General features: G+C 34.4%; 3 protein-coding genes across 7 annotated transcripts; 1 reads left to right on the forward strand and 2 right to left on the reverse strand.

Annotated features, from left to right (window-relative positions):
* Window positions 1-312: 312 nt before the first annotated feature.
* On the reverse strand, window positions 313-13,027 carry LOC105232808 (uncharacterized). Of its 5 annotated transcripts, none has more exons than XM_049457260.1 (19): window positions 12,679-13,027; window positions 10,259-11,162; window positions 8,972-9,160; window positions 8,370-8,651; window positions 8,073-8,300; window positions 7,748-8,011; window positions 6,897-7,151; window positions 6,577-6,837; window positions 6,071-6,517; window positions 5,484-6,011; window positions 5,233-5,418; window positions 4,622-4,960; window positions 3,045-3,148; window positions 2,863-2,983; window positions 1,967-2,358; window positions 1,734-1,889; window positions 878-1,673; window positions 624-800; window positions 313-553 (listed from the first exon to the last, which is right to left on the reverse strand). In XM_049457260.1, exons 1-19 carry the CDS (start codon window positions 12,748-12,750, stop codon window positions 414-416), a joined length of 5,841 nt encoding a protein of 1,946 aa, XP_049313217.1. In that variant the 5' UTR covers window positions 12,751-13,027; the 3' UTR covers window positions 313-413. The 5 variants fall into 5 exon arrangements, with proteins under 5 accessions (XP_049313217.1, XP_049313216.1, XP_049313214.1 ...); XM_049457259.1 differs by having other exon boundaries at window positions 3,045-3,484; XM_049457257.1 differs by having other exon boundaries at window positions 3,045-4,960.
* Window positions 13,028-13,912: 885 nt separating this feature from the next.
* LOC105232637 (cytochrome c oxidase assembly protein COX18, mitochondrial) lies at window positions 13,913-15,491 on the reverse strand. The gene is made up of 4 exons (XM_011214403.3): window positions 14,890-15,491; window positions 14,560-14,835; window positions 14,391-14,501; window positions 13,913-14,331 (listed from the first exon to the last, which is right to left on the reverse strand). The coding sequence occupies exons 1-4, from the start codon at window positions 15,427-15,429 to the stop codon at window positions 14,104-14,106; spliced, it is 1,155 nt and encodes a 384-aa protein (XP_011212705.2). The 5' UTR covers window positions 15,430-15,491; the 3' UTR covers window positions 13,913-14,103.
* A 1,069-nt stretch (window positions 15,492-16,560) lies between these two features.
* LOC105232636 (F-box only protein 33) lies at window positions 16,561-26,568 on the forward strand. The gene is made up of 10 exons (XM_011214402.4): window positions 16,561-16,725; window positions 17,015-17,261; window positions 17,498-17,653; window positions 17,734-17,838; window positions 17,904-18,135; window positions 18,208-18,480; window positions 18,554-18,628; window positions 18,686-18,922; window positions 18,980-19,149; window positions 19,210-26,568. The coding sequence occupies exons 2-9, from the start codon at window positions 17,122-17,124 to the stop codon at window positions 19,118-19,120; spliced, it is 1,359 nt and encodes a 452-aa protein (XP_011212704.1). The 5' UTR covers window positions 16,561-16,725; window positions 17,015-17,121; the 3' UTR covers window positions 19,121-19,149; window positions 19,210-26,568.
* Window positions 26,569-26,607: the final 39 nt, after the last annotated feature.

Here is a 26,607-nt window from a genome sequence, read left to right on the forward strand (position 1 = left end):
AACAACCTTCCCAGTTCCCAAAACAGCCAATTTATACAACCGGAATTTGGCCGGATTTGGTCTAGCCAAAGGCTGTTACTTCGATAATTTTACCCTAATTTGATCGGTAAGTAACAAAGTATTAACATTTGCTTCAATGAAATACATAGATGTGACCTGGTCTACGGAAAGGGGGCTTAGGTGTCAAAAAATCAATTTTTCACTTTTTAGTTGATTCGGATGTTGAGTTGAGTTGTTTATTTTTAAATTTTTTTTTCAAAAAAAAAAAATTTCGCACGTTAGCTTCCTTTTCGTAGACCAGGTCACATATAGTTAAATGTTGGAATACATTCCCCTTTATTTTACAAATAAATTCAAGCATTTCTAAGCTAATAAGTATATATAACGATATAAAAATTTAAAATGTCTCTATTTTATAATTTGTTTTGAATGGAAATATTGATTTTTTCCAATATCCAATCAACGTATTTCTCCACACGCACATAAACGCCCGGCTTATTTGCATAACCACAGTGCTGTCCCCATGAGATTATACCATACAATGTTTCACCATCTAGAGGAGAGTAAATTTATAAATTTTTGGGTTAAATAAATTTCATATATTGTGCAACTGCACTACATACCTTCATCGTGGCAAATCAGCGGACCTCCAGAGTCACCATCGCAGGCATCCGAGCTCTCGTCCATATAACCGGCGCAAAACATACCCTCTGTGAGAGATGCGCCGTAGACATGTTTTTGCTTACAAACTTCATCGGACAAAATTGGCAGTTCTGCTGCACGAAGGATATTTGAGGGTGCTAAATATGAGTTTTGGAAGAAAAAATTAAAAATTTTTTTTAGTATTTTTTACACTTAATTTGAAAATGCAACGTACTCGAAACACCGGACTTTATAGAGCCCCAACCGGATATTGTGCACAAACGATTCTCTGCCAGCGCCGCACCCTTGTTCGGCAGACATACCGGTTGAATGTAATCGTTGAATCTCACCGGCGTCTTCAGCACAATCACGGCAATATCATTGTTCATATGGGAGCCATCACGAAACTTCTCGTGTATATACCAATTCTCAATGAACGAATCAACTTCCGAAGATTCTGCTATATTTGCATAGTGATCGCCCATGCGCACAAGGTAGGCGCCTTTTGGATAGCCAGCAAGACAATGTGCAGCAGTTAACAAATGCCTGGAAGAAATGAGTACGGCCCCACACCAATGGCTTGATATGCCACCCCTGCCTCGTGTGCGTATCGTGGCCTGCCAAGGATGATGACCACGCTTCGCAATGCTACCGTTCACAACACGCTCCTCCGGATGTGCAAATTCATCGAGTAGGTTGTTTTTGAATTGGCCGCAACGTCTTTGATCGCCCACCGCCTTGCTCTTACGTTCCCATTGTTCGGAGTATAAGCCAATATCTTCTAACTGTTGTTGTGTGTCATCCAACTCTCTCTGTGTATTTTCAAAATCATTCAACTGTGGCGACGAGTTCTCCTTTTGTGGCGGCGCACCCAGTGTACACTTCAAGCCAACATCCTCAGTGTGATTGCAATTATGTTCGCCCCATGTAAAATGACCACACTGGTCGAGTGTGGTCTCATTGCCATAGCAAGATACCTGATCCAACCAAATGGGTCCGTTACCAGATCCATATTTGTTCTTAACAATAGTCTGGAAAATAAAAAGTTCATTAAACCTTCATTGACCACAACAATAAAATATTATTCACACCGGTGTTCCGTAGAAACCCATTGAGTTGCACATAACACGAGCCTCCTTCAAACCGAAATCATCATCGCATACAGTACCCCACTCACCACGATATCTTACTTCGAGCCGTCCCTCATTCGGGCTACTCCCACCCTCCAGCCGATATTTTATGGGAGACTACAAAACAAATATAAATACAAATTAACACCTGAACTTAGAGGTTTTATAAAACGTGGTTCCCACTGATTACGTACATTGCAAACAGTCTCACTTTCATCGGATTTATCAGCACAATCTGGTGTATTGTCGCACACGAATGCCGGTGGTATGCACTCTTGTGAGGTACTGCACAGCCAATAGTTGTTGGGACATTTAAGTTGCGGCACCTTACAAACTACACCGACTACCTCATCCGGTCCACAATTGCTAACTCCCCAACCTTTAAAGCTGCATTCTTTTAGGGATGTTTCATTGCCGCGACATTCGACTTCGTCCATCGCAAATGACACATCCACCGTTGTTGGTGGGTAATATGAAAAGCCACGCACTTCGCTTGCTCCCAATTTGAAGCCCAGTTCTCGGCACACCACTTCAGCATCGCTTAGACCAAACTTGTCATCACACACGTATCCCCATTTTCCAAGAACTGCCAAAAGTAAAAGAATGCATAACGTAACATCCGAAGTGAATAATTGAAAAAATCATAAGGAGCTTATGCTAATCCTGTTCTATTTGCTTAAGCAGAACCGGTTTAAAACCTAAGACAGCATTCAAGTTTTTCTTGAATCTATTTTTTTATGCTCCAACGTTCTTTAATAAAGATCTACGCTTTACCTTTCGAAAGGATCAACAAACATCCGAAATTCATAGTAAACAGATGTACCAAAAGGTTACGGACACTACATATATTTTTTTTTAAATCAAAAGTAAATTCCTGGTAAAGCTATTGATGTCCGCATAGTTCAAAACTTTAGCAACGAACTGACGATCGAATATGACAAGATAAGAAATTTAGACAAAACTGTATCAAAAATCAGTCAACCTAGAATGAGAGTTCCAACCATCTGAATGTGGTTAGGGTGTTTAGTCATTGTCGTAACATCTAAAGGAACATAACGACACCAAATTGTTATTTGCAACGTATACTTACCTTTAACCTCAATACGCCCCATGTTTAAACTTTCGCCACCAGTCAGACGCACTTCGTAACCCAAATGTTTGCAATCCTCTTCATCCTTTCGATTGCCACAATTATTAATACCATTACAAACCTAAGAGAAAATATTGTTCATCCATAACGGAAATTATGATGATGGGTTTACTGATACTCACCTCATGAGACTTTACACAGTTGCCATTTCCACAATCAAACTGGCAATTAATATCTTCTCCCCTCACATCTATCCTGGGTCTCACACTGAATGGAGTCGTGTTCTCTGCATGTGGATTTGGTAGGTTATTATTACTCAACTCAAAATTTGTTGTGGTCTGTGGTGTTTCGGGTGTTATAAACGGATTTGGTATTTCGGGGTGTCTCTGGTGATACGCCCTATTATGATTGTGTCGATGATGTGTATGAGTACTTGTGTGGTCGTCCTCATTAAAGGGGTCAAGTAAATTTGGATGTTTACGGTGAAATTCGCGACTATGTCCGTGATTGTGCCAATTGGAATTAGTCTTCGACTCTTGTCTTGTATTTTTCGAATAAAATTCAGTACGTGTTTCGTGAGTGCTATTCTGGGTTGGGACTGTGGTCAAACTATGTTGTTCACCTGCAAGTATAAGTTCAACCTCCTTTTCATTTTCAGCACCAACTGGCGAGTTTTTGATAGTTTTATCGGTTGATGAAGTTATGACGGATGTGTGTGAAGTAAGTTTGGGTGAGAGTTTCATTATATGACCCTCAACTTTATCGGCGTTTTCTTCCGAAATTGTGCCGCTACGATTAAAATAGGGACGCAAAAGTAGGCGTAAGGCATCAGCCATGAGTAAATCTTCAGAAGCCTGTACGTCTTCAAAATCGACAGACTTTGGTGGACTTGCATGTGCAACATTTGAATAGGAACCACTATAGTGGGGATCTTTAGGGAACATTGCTATTGTTGTATTCTCTAGCACGTTGTGTACAGGCTTTAAACGTGTCGAAGCCCCCGAATACGATCTAGTTGCAGTTGCAGCTGCAGGTGTGGGCAATGCAGGTGGCTGAAGGTAAGTCGCAGGTGTACTCGTGTCAATATCAGTTTTGTAAGCATTCATGCTTGAAGGAGGAGAAAGCAAATGCGGTTTTCCGTGAGCATTCGTGCTGAAAGCTCTGATAGGTTCGATTTCATCTAGAGATCTACCCGAGGGGCCACCTTTAGTTGGATTAGATGGCTCAAAGTTGTGAATAGGATTTGAAGCATGTGACAAAGGACTTTGAGGGATAGTAGGAGCTGGTGGCGGTGGCGGTGGTGGTTGCAAGCCGCCGTAGAGATTAGAAGAGTCAAATTGGTTTTGCGGTACAAATGTCGAACTGTCCCCCGTAGAACTATGAGCATGTCCGGTTGGAGGTGTAATGTAAGACGCTGGAGTAAAGATATTTTGTGGTGGAAAATCTTGTGCTTCAGTTTGCGGCTCAGGAGTGCGCTTCGGTGGCAAAAGCTCTTGATTAGGTATTGAAATCCATTTGTTCGAAGTTTGTGCAACATTAAATTCATTTTTATTAAATGGCAAACGGTTTGAAGATTGTGTATTTATTCTGGAATCGTCAAATACTTCCTCGGTGTTTTCTTCGGACCCAACAGGTTGTGCATAGTAAATGTTTGTAGTCTCATTAGTAAAGGTATTACTATTAACGGATGTAGCAGGTACGGACTCAGGTTTAAAAGGTGCTAAAGGAGTTGTATATGTGCTAAAAGTATTATAATTACGATTTGGTTGCAGCGAGCCTTCTTCGTAGATGACACTTTGTGTGGGCGTTTGTCGATCAATTGCAGAGCCGGAAGCGATCCAACCGACGTAAGTCATGTCACTAGCTATAGGCCGCTGCACATCCATGTTGGACCAACGGTCTCCATAGCTGCCCGTTTGAGTAGATGTCGTTGGCACACCGTTGCCATAAGTTTGTCTATCGTTAGCAGTTCTTTGAGAAGAACTACCATGCTCATGGTGTTGCTGCCGCCAGCCGTTTTGTGTTGAGTCCCGGTAGTTCGATTGTGTTGGCGGAGGCTGATAGTTTGCGTTAGGATTATTTCCATGAACGTTGTGGGCTGAAAGGAAATAATTCGGCTTTTTAGTATGAGTGGATGTAGATGAGAACTATTTTTGGTTCCAAAAGTATTTTTCAAAATCGATGCTAATTAAATAAAGGGTTGGAAATTCTAACAGATTTAGAAAAAATTAGGGCAATATGTCTAAAAACACAACAAATTAATCTCTTTATATTTCAAATGCAAATAATTTTCTTCCAAGGTAATTACAACACATTGACATTATAAGAATATTGTCGAACTTTTTGAGGAACCTTGCTCGAGTCACTTACTATCTGAACAATCGACATTCTTTATAAAATCGCAAGTTTCCAGTTTTGCATTCCAGGCAGTACCGGGGCCGCAATCTTGTATATTAGTTATGCCATTATCGCAATTAAGAAACTTTCTGCAATCCAAAGGATGGGGATATATACCAGTGGCTCCCTCAGGACATGTAATGGGGTGAATGTTGGGACCTGTATGAGGTTTTCGAAAAGCATTAGATTACATAGCGAGGAATCTTTCATAGATCAAATTTCACCTCTGTCATGGCCCAAAGCTACATTGTTAAAGTCCACATTATACGAGCAGTCAACTTTGTCTTTAAAATCGCACACCTCGAGCGCAGCATTAAAAGCTGTACCGGGACCACAATCCATTACATAAGTGATGCCGTTGGCACATCGCAAATATTTCGTGCAGTCCTTTGGATGAGGGTAAAGACCTGAAGCGCCAGATGGACATACTGCTGTTTGAACGGTATCTTCAAGGCTGAGCGTGTGAGTACCAGCACCTGTCATATCTACAGTCCCCCACTCACGGTTGTGATCGTAGGTGCCAAAATTATTATCAGCAACCTGACCAACTGTGCTTAACCACAAATGATCGGTGTCTCTTGCTTCAGTAGAGGGTATACAAATCTTATTTGATAAGCTGAAGAACGTATTCGGTGCACAGCTCTGTATGTTTGTATGACCGGCCTTGCATTCAATAAATAGTAAGCCGTCAAAAGGATAAATGAAGTAACCAAGTGCCTGCGCCGGACAGACGACGTAATTATAGTGCAGAGCTGTAAGTTCAACAAGCATTAGCTCTACTGTGATATTTCTTTTCTGTAAAAGTACTCACTTATATCTGTCATATACTCTTGAACGCACATTACATGGTCCCAGGTATTGACTTGCTCTTCGGAGAGACATAATCTCTTTGAAATACTGAACACACTTCCCGGTGGACAGCTCTGTAAGTTAGTTTCACCGTTTCTACACTCAATGTATTGATAAGCATTAAATGGCTGTAAGAATAAACCATTTACATTAGATGGACATGCCACCTTGTCCTCTGTAAATGCACTCTGAGCGGTTGTATGCAGCTTCGTGCGTCCCGTGCAATTTACATTTTTCTCAAAGTCACACACTTCCATCTCAACACTCCACACAGTCCCTGGACCACAGTCCTTGATATCAACTATACCATTGGCACACGAAAGAAATTTTCTGCAATCTTGTGGATGCGGATACATTCCCATCGAATTTGGGGGACAAGCAATTTGAGCGCCCACGTTCTCGTCCACAGCTAATAAAATGCTTGCTTTGAATATTTGGACGACACTTCAAAGAAAGAGACAAACTTACTTTTACCCTCCCTTATTACATGTGTGGTGCCTTGAACCCAGTGCTCTTTATTGAATGCATCATAATCATTTTTTCCACTATCATATTCGTAAACTTTCCGCTCATAGTCGCAGTACTTCCTGGCTTTACTGAAAATCATTCCACTTATGCAATTCTCAACGGTTGCTTGCCCATTTACACATTTTATATACTTCGTATTATCATTAGGATATGGATAGAGTCCGTCAGCACCCAAAGAACAGTTTGGCACGAACAATTGATCTAAGAGGATCAAGATATTTTTATTTCTCTTGATTTCCCCAAAAAAATTGTTAACTCACTTTTGATAGTCTCCAGTTCTGTTGAGAATTCGTTAGGAACCTCACTGAAATATTCCACGCGATCATATGCCTCTACCAGATTACGATTTATACATTCCCTAGCTGATATACTGAAGACTTTATCAGAAATGCAGTTCTCTATTTGCCCTTGGCCATCACGACAATACAAGTATTTAGTGCAATCGAAGGGATATAAAAAGAAGCCTCTAACATTTTGCGGACAAAGTAATTGTATGCCCACTAGATTATTATTAACTGTTTGAGAAAGAGCATGTATAAGATGAATCTTTACTAATGTATTATCTGAATATAAGTGTTTGTAAACATGAACCCAGTTTAATGACATTAGAAGTCAAAGATATTATGGGTAACTCTCTTTTCCTACATTCTCGCCCACTAACCTGTTTTATTTCATACCAGCCAATCTTATCAGTCATCAGTCATAAGCATTATCAAATCCTATAGATCTGGGGCTCAATAAGATACGTCCCTTTCTAGTTATTGAGGTGTTGACTGTTCGTTGCCCGAAAGATACTTCTGCAGAAAAAACTATGAATCTACACTGTCGAAATATTCTGGAAGACTGTAAGGAAGAGCCGTCATGCTTTTGCGTGAAAAATTTCTCAAAATTTTCAAGTGGATCTCCGGATCAGTAATCAGCTATGAAAACCTAACCTATATTTTAAGTTAAAAAACTAATTACTTTGTGGAATACATAAGAAAGATTTGTTGAATTGCGCTGTCTACAGGTTTACAATGAGGTCTCGACAACTCCTTTGACAATAGTATAGGTCTAACAATCCGGGAATCATGAATACAAACACATATACCCAATTAGTTAAACCACTCACAGTAGTCGTAATCCGATTCAGATGTACTAATCTGGCCAACATCAAACGATAGTGGAACCTGTTCAGTATTGCCAACCAAATCCTTCGGATCACAGTGTTTTGAAGACAAACTGAAAACATAGCCCGAATCGCAGGTCTCTATAGACAGCCTACCGTCAAGGCATTGCAGATATTTTTTACAATCAAAAGGGTGTGGATAGAGGCTAGAGTGGCCTTGAGGGCATTCAGGCAACTCATTCATGTAGTTTAGTGCTGCATTCCTGGCTAAAGTCAAATTGGACGCGCATTTTAAAGAAAGTGATTATTTTCATTATTCCAAACTTACAATCAGTTGACTCGACGTTGTGTCGTAGCTCCCAAGCATTTCGTACACGATCGGCGATATTCACTTGAGTTTCGGGCAGACATTCTCTGCGAGATATACTAAATACATATTTCGGTGCACAGGCGACAATGTTCATATGTTCTTGTTGGCAGCTTATGTATTTAGTGAAATCGTAAGGGTATAAGTGTAGGCCATCAGTGGAAGGTGGACAACTGACAATCGTCAGAGCTGTGTAAATTACGAGATTTGTGAGTTTTAGCAGAAAATTCGTATAGGAGAGCTTCTACTGGCACTTACAATATTCATAACGTACTTCAGACACTATGTAAGCGACGTGATCTGTGCGCGGTACTTTCTCCTTGGATTCACAGTAATTTCTCGATATGCTATACGCAGTGTTCGGCACACAGTTTTGTATCGCCGTGTTGCCATTTTTACAGTTTATGAATTTGGTGTAATCGAAGGGATATGGAAAGTGGCCAGACACGCCGGGTGGACAGAATATATCACCTTCTTCTTTTTCCTCGCCTCTTCCCAATGCGTTCTGCTGAACATTTGTGTCCACATAGTTTAAATTGGCTTAAAAGGCAATCGATTGTATTTCATGAATATTTTATTATGCTTAAATATATGTATGTATAGTATATTAAGTAATACGTAAATATGTAAATATTTTATTTCTAAGAGGAAGCAAAAGCCGGCGTACTAAATGGATGATAAGCAATGATTGTTTCATTTCTTTAAAAAAAATATATTTATGTGACTCATATGGAAATTGTTTTTGATGGCATGCATTCGAAACGTTTATATGTTTGCTCTTTTGTTGTTGTTAGTAATGGAGCAGCACAATGCGTTCAGTTGCAGAGATAGATAAGCGAGCACCGTTCATTTAAACTCACATTTGGCTTTAATTGTTGTTGTACAGTCAACATTTTTCACGTAATCGCATATCAACTTTACTCGATCAAATGCTGTACCAGGTCCACAGGATTGTACCACCATCTGACCGTGTGCACAATTGAGGAATCGAGTACAATCGTAAGGATGTGGGTATAAGCCACTCGCGCCCGAAGGACAAAACACTTCATCTACAGATTTTTACATTATTTTTTGATCTTACTTGTAAATACGCCTAACTTATCTACACATACATTTAGGTATCATTTTATCTCGAAATAGGTGACAATATTCTAAATTTTATTAAAAGTCAAGAAGTCAATATATCACATGATCATTTGATTGACCCGGACTTGTCAGTTAGTGTGTGCTTGGTAGCTATTTGCATTTGAGTGGCATAAAGCTCAGTCGTAAAGTCATCGAAAACTTCATGCGAGTCGTCTATCCATTAAATCGGAAAAGTTAAGTAAAATTGTCGTTTTGGCCTCAGTGTGATAACAAAAGATCTATGTATATCTCTTTTGGATCAACTCAACACATTTTTGGTAATGTGAAGCATGTCAAAAGATATACCAAAGACCTGAATCTTTTATAAAAACGATGTAGCCTAGAGATCACAATAGATATACTGGACAACGTGGCTGAGGTCCCTACTTTCATTAAACGCATCACTACTGTTGACGAAACCAAAAATGTACCAAAACCCATGAAACTAAAATTCGCTGAAGGCACCCAAGACCAATCCAAACGAATCTTATAACACGTGTATGGAAAGCTGGATTAATCGTTGGCAACTATGTTAAATGAACCTCTTTTGAAAGCGATAAAAAATATTTGTATTAAAATATGTGAAAATATTGATTTTTTTTTGGCCAGTCAGATGGTATATATGATTTAAGAGGCAAATATCTCAACATGAAACAATATTTCGAAAAACTTGCGGTCTTGTAGTCTTAAATGCAACCCTTAGTCATTTTAAAAGCTGTTAACCAATCTTATTTAAATGTTTACTGTATATACGGTATTTTAATTTATCATAACAGACTAAATGAAGTCGGTAAGAGAAGTTACGAGTATGCAACAAACAAACTTAAAACAGCAATATTTAAGGAAGGAATGGAATTTCGTTAACCTCATAATGTCTACCGGTTAAAAGTATGAGAGGCAAGTAATTTTTATGCGCGAGTTAAATACCCTAAACATAGAGGATTGTAATACATGATTAAACCTTCCTTGTGTATTATTTCTACTATATTGTATGTAAAACTTGAAAGCATGCAAGTACATACCATACTGACGGCTATCACGGTTGTTCACTGCTCCATAAGCCGAATTCTCGCGGTCACCGCAATCAACATTTTCTTTAAAATCGCACACCTTCTTCGAAGCGCTGAACGCAGTACCGGGACCGCAGTTCTGTACGTGGGTATTGCCATTAGCGCAATTCAAGAATTTCGTGCAATCATTTGGATGTGGCGCCAATCCACTGAAGCCGTTGGGGCAAAGATCTCTCACGCTATCTGTGCTGGCGTCTATTAAACGCCCAGCGCGATATTTGTTTTGCTGCGGTGCGCTGTGCAAAGTTGCTTGCTGCTCTCTGCGCTCACCATTAGTAAGCGCACCACCACAAACAACTTTGTCAGGTCGGTCGCATTCAAGAGTTTCTGGATTAAAGACCGTACCGGGACCACAGCTCTGTATGTGACCGCGTCCATGCCAGCAGTTGACAAAACGCCGACAATCATAAGCATACGGCACCGGCCCTGTATGCTGTGGCGGACAACCAGTGTCGAAGTCTGGAATTGTGCTCTCTAGGCCGCTGCTCAAAACGCTCTCTCTGCGCTCCGAGCGCTGTGTTGGCGTTGAGTGACGCACGTGTGCATTGCGATTAAATAGCGGTAATTCGCGTTGCTGATAAGAGGCCGTTTGTTGTGCGGTTTGTTTTTGATGTTGCTGCTGACCAACAGCATGCTGGTGTTGGTGACTGTGTGAGGGCTGTTGTTCAGTGCGAGACCCATCATAGTGTGGGTATGAATTAGTTGGTGATAACCTCACTGAACCGGCACCGTAATTGCCATTGGAAATGGGTCTGGGTTCATACGACTGCGAATTGATATGTGGCTCTTGCTCAGCATTTGGATAAGTTCGATGGTAGTTTCTTGTCTTTATACCATTAAGAGCTGGGTCGTATGTCTGTAAAATGAAATTTAATATTTATTTATAAAATTAGAAATAGTTAAGGAAATACATTTGAGCCAGCAACGTGTATAAAATGTAAAAATAAAATCAATGCTTTCGCCTGTAATTTACGATGTACCTTGACTTTCAGAACACAGATACTGAAACATAGCTGAAAATAGCACTTAACTTTTTGGAACTTCGAGTGAGCTGCAATATAATATTTTTTTAGCCCTACTTACATATTTAATTAGAGAATAAAATAATGCGGCGCGCTGCTGTTGCAGTAAAGGAAAACCAATTGAATCATGCCGGCAAAGAATTAACAACCCAGCCGATCTCTACCGCTTGCCATGACTCAAATACTTAGAATCCAAAAACCGATATTATTATGGATTGAGTAGGCATTTGAAAAGTAATTTAATCTCTCGCCCCCTGAAACTCCCACGCTACTCGTTTTACTTACTCATCATATGCAGTGCATGATAAAAGAGCTTAGTCGACGTTAGCATTCCAAAGGAAGGAAGTGTTTTGCATTTTTAGGCTCTGCGTGCCCATAATACATACATATATACACATGTAGACTCATCCATAGCAAGCAAATTAGAAGCAAAAATCAAAGCATACATTAAGGCTTCGCTTAATGTGACGAAAACTTGCGTAAATTTAACAAGAGATTTAACGGTAAATAGTCTAAATCCACAAATATGAGGACAATAGAACACCAGTTTTTCTACAAGCCACTTTGCATCCAACCAATGTACTGTTTGGTGTAGACACTGAACGTACAAAATCAAATCGCCTAGAATGGTGATAACAGATTTCACTTGACCCAAATCTAACCTTGTGCAGGCAACATAGACAAATTCATGCAATTTATCTCAGAGACGCCTAAAAGTCAATATAATTGATGTCAACGCTCAAATACAATCTTATATAGTAATATTTAAAGAATATAGATTCTATAAGTAGGTATCAGTTCATATCGAATCTCCTGCAGAGAAATATGCAGCCCTTGCATATATATTCGCATGGAAATATGTATATATAATCATAACAAGTAAAGGAATATTATGTACACTTCTGAAACCCAAATGTACATATGTATATACAAGTATGTATATATATTTGAAGAAATTAATGTTTAATTTTTTGTTAACTCCGATTATGTTCAGCGCATATTTATTTAAAAAAAAACTACAACCACAAATATAAATATGTACACATATTACAATTATATATGTATGCATATCGATGCATATTCACAACTAAAATGTAAAAGAACCTAACTTTTCATAAGTTTTCAGGAGAAAAAAAGACTTTACCGAAGTCTTCATATTAAAAAAAAATTAATTTTGTTATTACTTGGTTATATGTATACATATTTATGCTGGCAGAGACTAAAAATTTTCTAGTGTATGTATGTATGTAATATATTGTTCTCAATAGAAAACTCATTTTCGGTTTTTTTGATAATACGTTGTTTTGCACTTTAAGTGACGATATACTATATATAAAAACAAGTACTTACACCCTTAATGATAACGATGTGAGTCGCGCAAATAAGAAGCCACAGCTTCGAAATCATTTTCACTTCAATCATAAAGACGTTCTGTTCCAAATTTAGTCCTTTTTCCCTTATGAACACTTCTTCATATTATTTCATAAATTTTTCACTTTTTTTTGGACTTATTTTCGATAAGAAACTGAATTAATTCACGATTTTTTCTAATTATTTACAAAGACACTTACATAAGTATCTTTAAGGGCACTTGTACGCAAAAAGTCGCTCCACTAGTCCTTTATTAATTAAATGAAGCTGACACAGCACTTAGCCACGCACATACATACATATGTACATATAATATATTTATTTAGTTTATTTTTCAAGTTACTTTTGGTAAAATCGCACAATATTTTTCAAAACAGAAACACCAAAAATCCCATGTACTTTTAGGCAATTAAGTTCGTGTTTTCCCAGCCGACAGTATTTGCGTTTTAAAAGCAAACAAACGGTTTCAATTTCAATTAAGCTTCCGCTGCCAGTATCTCGTGGTAGAGACAATTAAGACTGCGCCAGTGAAATGAGAGCAAATTTTGAATCATCTGGACGTCCAATGGATTCGTAGAGAATGAGCATTATGAATGTATGTATGCATGTACATATGTATATGTATCTATTCAAGAATATATTTTAATTGTATGTGTGAGTGTGCATAAAATTATGTGTTCGGGATCGCAAGGCAGGAGCGCATAAAAGTATGATGCTCTTCTATAAAGAAGTAAAGTCGTTGGGAATGTTGCTCATTTTATATGCGAAATTTAGAAGACTTTATAGACAAATAAAGAAAAACATTTTGTATAAGCTACAATGTTTTGACTTCAACTAATCAGCATCGATTATCGTCACTGGCAATCTCTAGACCTTTCTGCTATACATAATGTACATACATAAGTTTTCTTATCAGAGACATTGAAGATTTATGTAAATGCATAGAGCTAAATAAGTCGCTTCGTTCATCCGATAGCAAGATATGTATGTACGTATGTATGCACTTATTTATACATCTGCTTAGGCTTGTTTGATGTTATAGAAGTATAATATACATATGTATATGTAACAGGCGAATATTTCTTAATGAATTTCTATTTAATTATTTAACAAACAAATTATATTTTCACTACTGTTTAAAAGTATATACTATCTAAGCATTTATTTTTCTTATAGCTTTTCAAATATTTATTAGCGTACATTTGTTTGCATATGTGCATACTTCTTGATATAATTCAAATGCACTAAAGTTATTTTCAAGATTTGTACTTTTTATGTTGTTTATTTCCATGAAACTCACTATCTAGGATTTGTTTTACATCGTACAATAATTTTTTACTTACTCATATAATTAAAAGTAAAACCAACACTTCGAAAAATTTCCCTTTTGTTAACCAAATAAATCTATCTCGACTTGGTATCATTTTGTGTTACATTTGTACTTTTTTCCACAGCTTTTTGTTCGCTTTTTGTTGTTACTGCTTTCATCCTTAGCCATATTCTTTCATACGGATTCGTTATTTCTGAATTTGTAAGTGGAATACCAACTGTACGTCGTACAACAGGTGCAGTGAGCAACAGGTTCTGCGCTAAACTATAAATACTTGAAGCAACCCAGTATAGGCAAAGAGCCTAAAATAAAATTGGCACAGTTGATATTTAAATTAAATTCCGAAATCGCAATATTTTACCGAAGGTACAGAACAGGCCACAGGAACCATTGCTACGGTCAATACTCGAAAAACATTAGTCGCATATTTTTGCAAGCGGGTAGTGGGACGGTTTCGTAGAACAGTTTGCATCTGAAATAGAATTTCACTTTCGAGACTTTTATTTGTATGAAGCAATAAAATCACTTACTTCTATTATGGCCAAATTTATTACACCTAACGTAACGGGCAAAATATATGAGCTGTCGACTTCTGTTAAATTAGGTATCCAACCAAAACCTCCGATAGTCATCTCTGTATAAATAATTTGTGCCTGTAATGTTGTTGGATCAGGCATCATATGAACAAGATTTCTTAATGCTACGGATTGACATATCCATAACGGTATTTGACCCCATAGCACGATAAATGTTTTTGCTGGATGACAATTGTCCCGCACTACCAATGCATTCCACTGTTTTTTTAACTGAAAAAATGTAATTCAAATAATAAATTCATGCATGCTCTTCAACTTACGCACCGACCGATTATAAACAAGTCTGGTTTGTTTCTCAGTCCAATTGAATTTTTTCATGGCTACTGCCGCCTCTTTTTTTAGTTCGGCCACAATTGCCGGCATTTCCAAAGCCAACAGCTCTAATCGTGCCATAATTTTATGTTGATATATTGCCAATGGAAGTGTTATTAAGGTGCGAAATAGTATTGTGGATACAACAATGGAGGCCCACCAGGTCAATCCGCTGTAGTCATGTATCGTTGTCAGTGTATCCTGTATATATGCTACTGGTGTACTTTGTGAAAGTGTATGCCAAATTCCTGTGAACGGAGAATGCACTTGTGTCGCAGCTATATTAGGCGCACTTGTAACTTCCGAGAGATTGCGGTGTTGTAGCAGCACCAAACATGTTCTTGGTGAAATGCTATTTGTGTCCCTGAACAAATTCTTTGAAAAGCTACTGCTTGATCCAAAATACGATAATGTACGTCCACATATAGAATATTGACGGTTGTGGCGAAGACATGGTATTATTTTTCTTTGCAAACTTCTAAAAGGTAACATATTTTATTAAAACTAAGCAGTCGAATTTACTATTATACCATAATATACGAAAATAGAATCAAAACATAAAACAGCTGATGACAGCTGGCCACAGATAACAATGAAAAAGTATTGGAAAACGTCGCTTAATTGTGAATGTACCTTCAGACTGTAAAACTGAACAATCGCTGTATCTCGAAGTTAATAATTTTAAATTATAGCAGAATTTTGTATAATTTAGTGTACAAGTCAGAAGATATCGGCAAAAACTAATTTATATGATATCATTGTAAAATTAATAAATAGTATATCACTATAATAAATTATCTTAAATAAATTAAATTGACACTCTAACAACATTAAGCAATGTTTATTGCTAGCAATCTGTCCTATACATTGCCATTGAGGTTGACAACGATAGGCACGTATGTACGTTTTGAAATGAAAATCGCGCTACCAAACCACCAAAATAACGGTACACTGCTAGAAATGAATAGCATGAAATATATTTCAATATCATTGGCTAAACATTTGATTGCTCATATTAAATTTATTAATTTAATTGGTAAATATTCATTATGGAACAATAATTTAATATCAATGATCTATATTGAATGACTATTTAGTGATATCAATTGCCAACCTCAATGCAACTGGCAATGTCTTTGACATATTGCTGGAAAGAACATTGCCTGTGGAGATGCGGCACTATTAAAACCATTTGTAGATGGAGGCAAAATGAAAACGTTTTTTTCCAAATGGTAAGTTTAATCGTTCAAATATTATTCCTGTATGTAGACCATTCTTCAATTATATAAGATTGAGTCCACAGCCCAAAAACCAAAATGTGTCAAAAGTAATTAGATCCATAATATTGAAATGATTCAAAATAATTTTTTCAAAGATTTCAACCATTTAAATTGCGTTTTTTGAGTTACAACTGAATTGTAAATAGATTGTAATTATGGCAAAAATAACAAAATGAATTCAGAAAATTTATAAGAAAAACAAAAAATTACTGATTTTGACATTAGGAATACAAGTACTTTTTCGTAAGAGGAAGCACGCTCGGTATAGGCATAACCTTTTTCCAAATAATTGAATCATGGTGTAGACGACGCATTATTTTATAAATAGCCTGGCAATATTGTGTTTATTTTGTTGAATATGAGTTGATGTAAAATGAAAAATAGCTCATAAGCAAATCTAATGCAGAAAAATAAAAAGTATTTCGCAAAAGACGCATTAGGAAAGTCGTTTCAGCACAAATTTAATAAAGAAAAATTTTGAAAGGCGAAAAAGGTTGAAATACAAACGGTAAGCTCACTTTCTTCAATTGAATACAAATCAAATGAAGTAAAGGAAGATTGAAACTCGAAATATTTATTGATTATCAAAATTTTTAGTTTTCAATTTTTGAACAATTCATTTTTGCGTCGTTATTTGTGTGTCGTTTTGCAAAAAAAAAATACAAAACTATTGAAAATATAATACACAAAAACAATTTAAATCCGTTGCATAGAAAAATAACGTTTAAAAAATAATTTTCAATCAACGGTAGTTAGTTGGCAGATGTGACGAAATATTGAACCCCTTTTTGTTGTAGTTGGAGCTGTGAAAACAGACGTGTAGATATTGAAGCGACAGCTACGCACTTAAAGGCAAAAAGTGAGACTACAATACACTCAATTAGTGCTGTGTTTGGTCCTAGTCATGAACCGCTGTGTCTTACCAGCATGGGATCAGTTACCCTTTGTCGTGCTGGGTAAAATATACAACTACCTGGAACCACAAGATCGATTAAACGCGTCGCAAACATGCCGTCTCTGGCGTGGGGTGCTTTTCCAAAAGAGGTGTGTATCACAAATATAAGCAAAATATAGATAACAAAGATTTGTAAAACTTGTTTACAAAGTTGGCAAAAATAAGATACAAGTTACCCTACCTGTAAATTAATTAGTATGTAATAGTATACACTTTATTGTACATATGTATTTAAAGCTTATTCGTAAAAGTTTATTCTACTACACCATTTCATAAATAGCAGTTTTTTCAGACTAATTTTTTACACTCGCACATGCATTTTCAGATTTTTTAACAATTTTAAGTTCACATTACAAATAAACAATGAACGACAATACACGTTTTTTCGGCAAACCCTTTGTAATTTGGCAACTGAAGTTACCATTAATTTTGACTTTATGAACGTTTTCCATATCGAGAAAGTAAGAAAAATCCTATACAGGTACGTAAAAATATAAAATCTATGTTCGATCGATGATATTGTTTCTCTAGCGAATATATTTTCTTTATATATATTTATAGGATCGCACGTTGTAATAATCTGCGAGGTTTACATTTCTCCACAAGTAATATGGGCATAATCGCCCCTGGGATTAAAAATAAGGAAAAACTTATCGATATTGAACAGTAGGAAAACAAATAACATATTTCAACGATTGAATTTGATAACATTATTTTATTTATATTCACAGATGTTTCATAGAGCCTCTGAAAATGTTTTTAAATCGTAAAAATTATCCATGTAAAATATTGGACTTAGGTGCGATTGAAGCTTTAACCTACTATGGCTTTGAAATACTAAAATCCTTAGGCAAACCTGACGCATTGCTCCAGTTAACTCTGGCTTCAATTAAGTTCGACTCCTGTAATTATGCCATACCTACCATAGAGCCTTCGTTGTTACAAAAATGCTCTTCACTGCAGGTGACTTCTTTTAGAGCAATTATCTAAATTATTTAATCAATATTGATATCGTGTTATATATTTACTTTTTAGGCTTTATCGCTTGATTACGATTGTTTAAACGAGAATCTATTGCATGCCATGGAAATACTACCATTGAAAAAGCTTTTAATCTGTGTTCACAATGTAAACCGTCAACATCCTGGTATATCCAATAAATCTTGGGCTCGATTTGGAGCTACTTTTCCCAATATCGATTTAATTGTGTCATTAGTATACGCATTTGAAGCGGTTGAAGTGCTGCAAGTACGCATACTGCGACGTAGTATGCCTATAACACATTTGCGCGTGCTATTTTGTGACATTGTAAGAAAATGATGGTTTCAAATTGTTATTTATATGTAAACATATCATAAAACCAGTTCATATATTTTTTTAGATGAACGCAGAGGCCTTAGATTGGATGTCTATCAATAATAGCAGCACGCTGAAGAGTATACAGTGGATAGATTCAGTAAGAAATTAATAAAAATAATAAATTTATTTTGTAAAAATATATTTAAAAAAATAGGCATACAAACATTCCAATAAAAATGTGATGGACTTGTTTATACGATCCGGTCAAGATCCCTTCGTTATGATGGCTTGGCGTTGCAAAAATTTGGAGGAAATCGTAATACATGGCTATGTAATAGATCCTCATAATATCGTTGGTATGTCACGTCTGCGCGGCAAATCCCTTAAGCGCCTAGAAATATCAATGATTGACCAAACTCCAACAGAAGCAAGCATGGACTCGTTCATAGATGTAAATCCATATTTTTATTTTATAAGCAATAAATTATATATTTCGATTTTTTTTAAGGAAATCAATACATTGCTTGGCCACAAATGGGAACCCATACCCCCAAATAAATTACATCCAGCACTCGGTTATATGCCAGTGACAGATGATGTACGTGATAAATACGTCTTCGATCTCATGCGCAGTGATATGGGCTATTAAGATTAATTGAACAACTTAAGCGAATTTAGGTGAGTTCATCTTTTGTTTCCCGTAATACATAGTAAGTAAAAGCATAATAATCATTTTAGGTTAACTATAGATTTATAACGAACAGAGAAAGTATGTAAAGTAATAATACATATTCATTAAAAACAACATATATGAGCGCAAAAACGACGTGCAAAGCGAAAATACATTAGCAATGTAGCTCCACAGAGACAAAAACCACAACCAAAGTAAAAGTAAAAGTTGAAATATAAAAGCATTGCAGTGATACTTTTTTCAATAACTTTAAATCACATTTAGTATGTTAATGGTAAATCCAAACAACTATCATTTGGAAAACCGTATTGAAAAGCAAGATTTAGTATAAAAAATAACAAAAAACGAAAAATGTGGAAGCATCAAAACTCAATTACCTACATATTCATTACTATATAAATATATATCTTTAGGCGATTATAGTTTAAGAAAAAACAATAACAACCACTCTTATACTAGAAGAGGGACAAATTAATTTGTAATTAAATATATGACATTGACATTGACTCAAGTGAAACACAAACCTAACAAGAAAAAGATCCTTATAAAATCACAAATCGCTCCAGGAGAAAACAATTTATTGGCAATGGAAACCATAAAGAAAACATCGACCAATAACGGTGTCGGAATGCCACAACATCTAATAAGAGCCATGGAAGTCTAACTACAAGCCGGACTTATCCTCAGATGTTATTACTCCATATTATTCAAAGCATTCTAATTGTTTATTTATAGTACGAATATTACACCGGAATATTGTAACAACAAAAACAAGAACGTATTGTAGATTTCACTAAAGCAGCGAAAGTAATTATTTCATAATTTTTATATAGACCTACATATACACACATAAACTAATAAGTATTGTGTTATATATGAAAAGCTCACATATATTCCATATTATTTTATTTCTTTGTTTTATAAAAAAATAACTATAAAGAAAATAATTTTACTTGACTTGTAAGTTTCTATAATTGGGTCACTAAATAACAGAAAAGAATAACAGTTGCACATAACTTAAAATTTACGTTAATTTATTGCCAATAACGGAATTATTTAATACTTATATTTATGTTCATCCTCACAATTTAGGGCTTATTAGCTGCAGGAATAATTACAATTACATTCGAAAATTTTGATTTCAAAACTAAAAAAAAATATAAAGCTGTGCTAGTTAAATTTAGTTATTTCGAAAATGTAAACATGAAAAGCATGGAATGTAAATATATAAATAACATCGAATATATAAAAAGAAATCAAAAAAGTAGCAACATATTAGGCAAAGGTGCCGATTTACAACTCCCAAAAGCACCCGTAGAAAAATAAAAATTGTAATATGTATTTATATTTTTGTGAATCTTTATATAATTAATGTAAATGCATAATATTTCTTAACCGCATTTTTGTTCACAATACACATACTACTGTTACAATTATTATAGACATAATTTAATAGAACACTGCACTGTAAACAACAAAAAAAAGCATGTGCATTTGATAACAACTAAACGCATTCAAAAGTATATTTTACACATGAAAAATTTGTTTGAAATTAAACGCTTATTTGTATGTAATTTGTTCAGCGACAAATTGTTTTAAGAAAACTGTATATTTATGTAACTGTGTGTAACCATTCTACAAGTGTAAACGAGATTCAAAAGACTTAAGACCATTATGAATGTTATGATCAAGAACAAGCGAACGTTAATTTAAAGTTAATATGACGAAATTCATGGAATTCGAATTGAAGTGAATGGAAATCTCTAAGAAAAACAAACTGAACAAATATTGAAAAACAACAACATTAATATTTTGTTTAATGTGAAACAAAGCTGTGATTTTATGCAAGCCAGCATACGTTAAGAATGCAACAACAAAAAAACGACAAACAACAACAACAAATCCATTGTAAGATGAACAAATATTATAATTAAAATGTTTAGATTAGTTAAGTAAACATTTGTTGACAGCAATTAATAAACAAATATCGATATGTATGTGCGTACAGAGGGCAGAGAGCTAAATTTTACAACAACATGTGTTATACAATTTTAAAGCCTAATAGAACAAAAGTCTCATACCGTAAACAGAATACACTTTTACAAATAAAGAATGAAATGGTTGGTCATGAGTAATGTTCGAATAATCCAAAACATATCTTTAGAAAGGAAAACATTTACTTATAACAGTCAACTTTAAGCTCAGCACTGACATATGTATGTATGTATATGCATGTGTTTCGAACAACTTTTAAGTACATATAGTGTGCCTGATAAATTTTCAAATTATATTTATTTGACTTATATGTTAATTTTATAGCATTCCAAATCTTTTTATAAGCCTGAGAGCATTTTACAAAAACTATATACGTATACATTTTTATATTAGCCAGAATTAGAAAAAAAATCCTTGAATACAACAATTTTGGATGATTAAAAATACGTGCTGTTCGGATTATATAGGCCGATCTTGTCATCACCAAATTATAATTTTTTTTTGATTATAAAAATATCTTTAAAGGGCACAACAAAGAACATATGTCTTTTTTATATGTAACTTACAAATGCCACCTTTACCTGTGTACTGTTATTTACCATTTACAAAATAAGATCATCTAAATTAGTATTATTACAATTATAATTTATTTTAATTGAAGCTCTCTGCTCAATCAAGCAGAAAATATGTTAGTTACCTTTACATAATAAGCTCAAATGTCAACAATGCTCAAAAGATGCTGGTAAAGTGTGCATATTTGTTTGAAAGTAGACCACATAAAGTGTTAGAAGTGTATATAAAACCAAATTTAACAGCATGAACCTGTTTTTAGGAACCTTACGCGGTACAAACTTAGAAAAAATTCCAACTACTCAGTACCAAAATGCACGAATAAAATAAAAACACACACACAAAAGCAGAGTATGCATTATGAAAAGCGAAAAACAAAACATAACCAACAACCAACAAATTGTGATGCAAAGTATAATTATGAATATATCAACCAAGTAATTTAGCGAGGAGAGAATTGAAAGACAAACAACAAATTTATTAACAGCTTCTGTATGTCAATAAAATAAGAACAAATGCAGCCAGGGCAAATGGTAAATATTATATGTATATTATAGTACGTACACAACACAATTGTACCAATGTACTCGTATATGTATGTATGGGCAAACAAATGTACATACATATGTATTATGCAATTTAATTGATATGTGATATGCGTCCGCCATAACAACAATAAGTTAGCGGCAAGCAACAACCTACTACAAAAACAAGCAAACGCAACATCTAAACAAAGAGTGTTTTAAGTGATATTAACTATTTAATAAAAAAACAACGTGAAGAACAACAACAATTATAGTAATAGCATTGTAAATTGTAAAATGGCAAAAGAGCTTTTAATATAGCTTTTAAAGAAGAACAGAATTAAAAACAAACAGAAAGGCAGTATGTAAAGTTTGCCAAATCAATAAATAAACAACATTGTGCTATAGAAAGTGTTAAGAGAAGCAGCAATCAATAAATCAATGTGATCCTTAATGATTATAACTTGAAATCAAACTGCTTAAGACATAAGAAAAGAGCATTTCATTTACTAGTGTTCCACAAACAAAAACTGAAACTGAGCAGCCAAAAAGATTTGTGAATCTGTATTCTTATTTTATTTTTTTTTTTTGAAGCATTAACCCGTGACGCCCTAAAAATAAATAAATTTCTTTAACAGTTTTTTGTGCCATAGCAACTTGTTAAAACTTACGGGATTATCTTTACAAAATAATTGAAGATGATATCCTTGTACATAGTGATTGCGTAAGATTTCGTTCCATTTCCAGAAGTCAGTATTACATTTTAAATGATTCAATAATATATATAAGGTTGTACCGTTAGCACAGAAACAACAATTTGACATCTGGCTAACACTCATAATGTCGAAATTAAATATTCCATCCATTCGCGTTGAATACCAATATATTAAAACAGATTCCAAAATCATCAAAATGTAAACAAAAAAGACTAGAGAATAAAATAAAAAGATATTTTGACAGTAAAGATTAAAAAGAAAGAAGAAACACTTTTCTAGCAATACCTCTTTATATGATTGACTCATGACATTCAACAAATAAATCGGTTGATAGCTATATACCATTCTTCAGTTGTTGGAGGAAGAGATACGTAAAAATTTTCTAAAAAATTAATAAAAATTAAAAAGATTATAGATTCACAATATTTTTGGTTTTTAAAGTTGAGCGAGCTGCACAAATATTTTGTGAAACTTTTATATATACATATGTTTTCAATATTTTGGTCAACGTTTGATTTCAATGTTTAGGTTAAAATTTTTGGTATTATTAGAAAACTGTTCAATACTATATAAATGTGTACTAAAACGATATCTTTCAATAGAAAAATAATGAATATTTACAAAAAAAGTTTCTTGAAAAAGGTTATAATTTTTTTATTTAGTGTTGATGTTTTGTCATCCTTTAATTAATGAATTATTTTATAATATGAATTAAACAATTTGATATGATTTTATATTAAAAAAAAATATTAAATAAATTTCTAAATTAATATATGTACGTTCGGAATTTTATTACCTTTTTAATTTTTTTTAGTCCTTCTTTTTTTGTCGATATGAGAAGTTTAGGTTCAGTTAACGCTATCTTGTTGACCTGGTTAATACATATTTGATAATATGTCCAGAATTTTGTATTGAAACAAAGGCGAAGCTGTTTTGTGGGCGAAGCCATAGAATCCTACAATTGGAATTTCAGTTCTAATTCAAAAGCGGCAAAAAGACATTATATAAAAAAAAGTTGTGTAAAATATATGTAATTAAAAAGCCGTTACGATAGCTGTAAAGTAAAAGAAAAAAAAACATTTTTTTTTAAATAATCCATATTTCATTCTTATTTGAAATCATACTCCAGTGAGAGGAGGTTATAGACTTTTGGCTATAGTCGTGCAGCTGGATTATTGTAAGGAAAACCAAATTATTTTTTCTTTTCATGATTTTAGATTTCTGTTGAAAGATATCGTTTAAATACATCATTTCAATGGAGAGCTATGTACTTCTGAAATTGAATGTGAATATTAGTAGCGAAGGTCGTTAAGACATACAACATACGCTTATAAGAAAATCAATTTAAGCAAATAAAAATATTAACAACAAATATTAACGACACCGATATACTATGTATGTATATACACAAACACTTACATCCTTATATATACATATATATATATATATACTTAATGTAGGTACATATAAAATTGTTATAACAACAACATGAATGATAAGAAATGATAAAATCATTAAGTGGAGCTGTGATAATCAAATTAAACGGAGAAATGATAAACAACATCCGAAAAATTAAGATTTGAAATAAAAATAAGCTAAAGACCCCAGAAAAAAACTGAATTATACGAGAGCATTAGCGTGATTAGCGTATGGAATATGTGAACGTTACAAATTTTCAGCTCGAATTACCATACACCTTAACTGTTAATCGCAATTACATACATATGTATATAAAATGGCGATAGTTGAGTATTAGAGAAAGAAATAATCACATTACGTGCAATTTAAAAAGAGAAAATGAAAACAAAATCACAATAAATCGTTATTTATTATTTATAACTATTATTGTATAAGAAACAAGAATTGTCAAAAATTGTAGAGATAAAGTAAACAAAATTTAGTCAAATGGAAATGTTAAGCAAATATTTGCCTACTAGCGGCCGTAAATATTCGTTTCGATATGCGTGGAAAGCGAATATGTGGCAAACCCATATGCCTCCGAGTACTTTTGTTTGTATTAGTCCATTAAAGGAGGCTTTTTGTCCCACATTCAAACGCACCTATCTTATTTATGTTTTTCACCTTTACGGATTGCCAAAATTTTGCATTATATCATACAAACTTTAAACGAAATCACCAACAAATATAATATCTATAAAATATTTAAATAATTTGTTATCATTACGAAAATAAATATTTTTGAAAAACTAATTTTCACAGAAATTTGGAGAAGTTAATGTGAAAATCGGGGTAAAGGATTTAAGATACTGCTAACTCTAGCTTTACGGTCGCTATTGCTTAGGATTAAACGACACCGCCATTTTTATAATAATTTGCTGTAATATTTTACGATTATCTGAAAATCGTAATAACCTAAAAACACCTACTGAAAAATTTTAAATTTTAATTTTTAATAATTATTTTAATATTCGATTTCTCTAATTGCGTTCAGAGCAGCTTATTCCAAGATCGACCTGTGTTCTGTGCATTGCCCATATGAATTTAAATAAAATGTAATATGCGATAATAATTATAAAGTGTTTCCTTTTACTATGTAATTTTATGTAAATAAAAATTTTGTTTTATTTCCATTTAAAAAACCTCGTTTTCGTAAATTTAGAAATGCATAAAACCAATTATAATACTTTATAGTCATTGATCGGAGCTGGAGTTAACTCAGTAAGTATTTAGTGCAATAAACAATAAATGTATAATTCGGAAAGTTTGACTAAACGACTCATCTCGAGTCAGTATTTTTATTCTCTCAAACCATAACTGGAATTATTCCTAAACGAATTTCAAATGAACTATTATCATCTTGCCAAATCGGTTGTTTTGTCAAAAGTGCCCTTACGCAAATGAAATATTAATAATGGTGGGAATAATTAAACATTTGTTTGCTTACTTCCTACTAAATATTTTTTTATATGGAAAATAAGCTAAGTAAAGTTTAACCGAAAAAAAATTTATGAAAGATATATAAATTTATAAATTTTGTACATATGTATGTACATAAGCGTGAATCTATTGGTTGGATATGACTAAGCACTTAATTGAGAAAGGAGTTTAGTTTTGGGATCTAATTAGCGTAACCGTATTTCGGTATAATTTCACCGTGGTTACTCGCATCGAAACCGTAACAATGACCTTTCATTGGTTACCTCACCCTCCATAATCGATCTGATAACAAGAAAGTCAGTAGAAAACGTGCGTATTGATTAAGAGCAAGGAAAAGGCCTCTTTTGGCTATAGGTATGCTTGCTCACACGTTATTTGTTTTTTACTTGCTTTTACTCTCATCGATAAATGACAGTTACTCATACGCACCCTGCACTCGCGGTGACAGCTTAAATTAACGCCAATGTTTACATTACCGCCAAGCGAAAAGAGTCTTTTAACAAAAATACATTGGATAGCACATAAGTGAACACATAGATATTCGCATAAACAGTTTATTATTCGTCACTCATGCTCAATTCTGCAGCATTTGTTGTAAAGAGAAAAGTTCTTCATTGAACTCATTTTGTTTGGGTTATGTCATCCGAAATGTGAACGAATTCACGTACAAATGCTGCACATTCTTCCTGAGTACGATATACGGGTATGTGCTTAAATATGTATATGTTTGTAGATACATATA

This window comes from Bactrocera dorsalis, chromosome 5, assembly GCF_023373825.1.
Source record: "Bactrocera dorsalis isolate Fly_Bdor chromosome 5, ASM2337382v1, whole genome shotgun sequence".
NCBI lineage: Eukaryota > Metazoa > Arthropoda > Insecta > Diptera > Tephritidae > Bactrocera > Bactrocera dorsalis.

Coding starts and splice junctions, on each gene's coding strand:
- LOC105232808 (XM_049457257.1), bottom strand. CDS start 12,750: ATGATTGAAGTGAAAATGATTTCGAAGCTGTGGCTTCTTATTTGCGCG. Junction 6,518..6,576: donor TGTAATAAGGGAGGGTAAAA/GTAAGTTTGTCT, acceptor GCATTTTATTAG/CTGTGGACGAGAACGTGGGC. Junction 1,674..1,733: donor TGGGTTTCTACGGAACACCG/GTGTGAATAATA, acceptor TTTATTTTCCAG/ACTATTGTTAAGAACAAATA.
- LOC105232637 (XM_011214403.3), bottom strand. CDS start 15,429: ATGTTACCTTTTAGAAGTTTGCAAAGAAAAATAATACCATGTCTTCGC. Junction 14,836..14,889: donor GACTTGTTTATAATCGGTCG/GTGCGTAAGTTG, acceptor ACATTTTTTCAG/TTAAAAAAACAGTGGAATGC. Junction 14,332..14,390: donor TGGCCTGTTCTGTACCTTCG/GTAAAATATTGC, acceptor ATTTTATTTTAG/GCTCTTTGCCTATACTGGGT.
- LOC105232636 (XM_011214402.4), top strand. CDS start 17,122: ATGAACCGCTGTGTCTTACCAGCATGGGATCAGTTACCCTTTGTCGTG. Junction 17,262..17,497: donor GGGGTGCTTTTCCAAAAGAG/GTGTGTATCACA, acceptor ATGCATTTTCAG/ATTTTTTAACAATTTTAAGT. Junction 17,654..17,733: donor GTAAGAAAAATCCTATACAG/GTACGTAAAAAT, acceptor ATATATTTATAG/GATCGCACGTTGTAATAATC.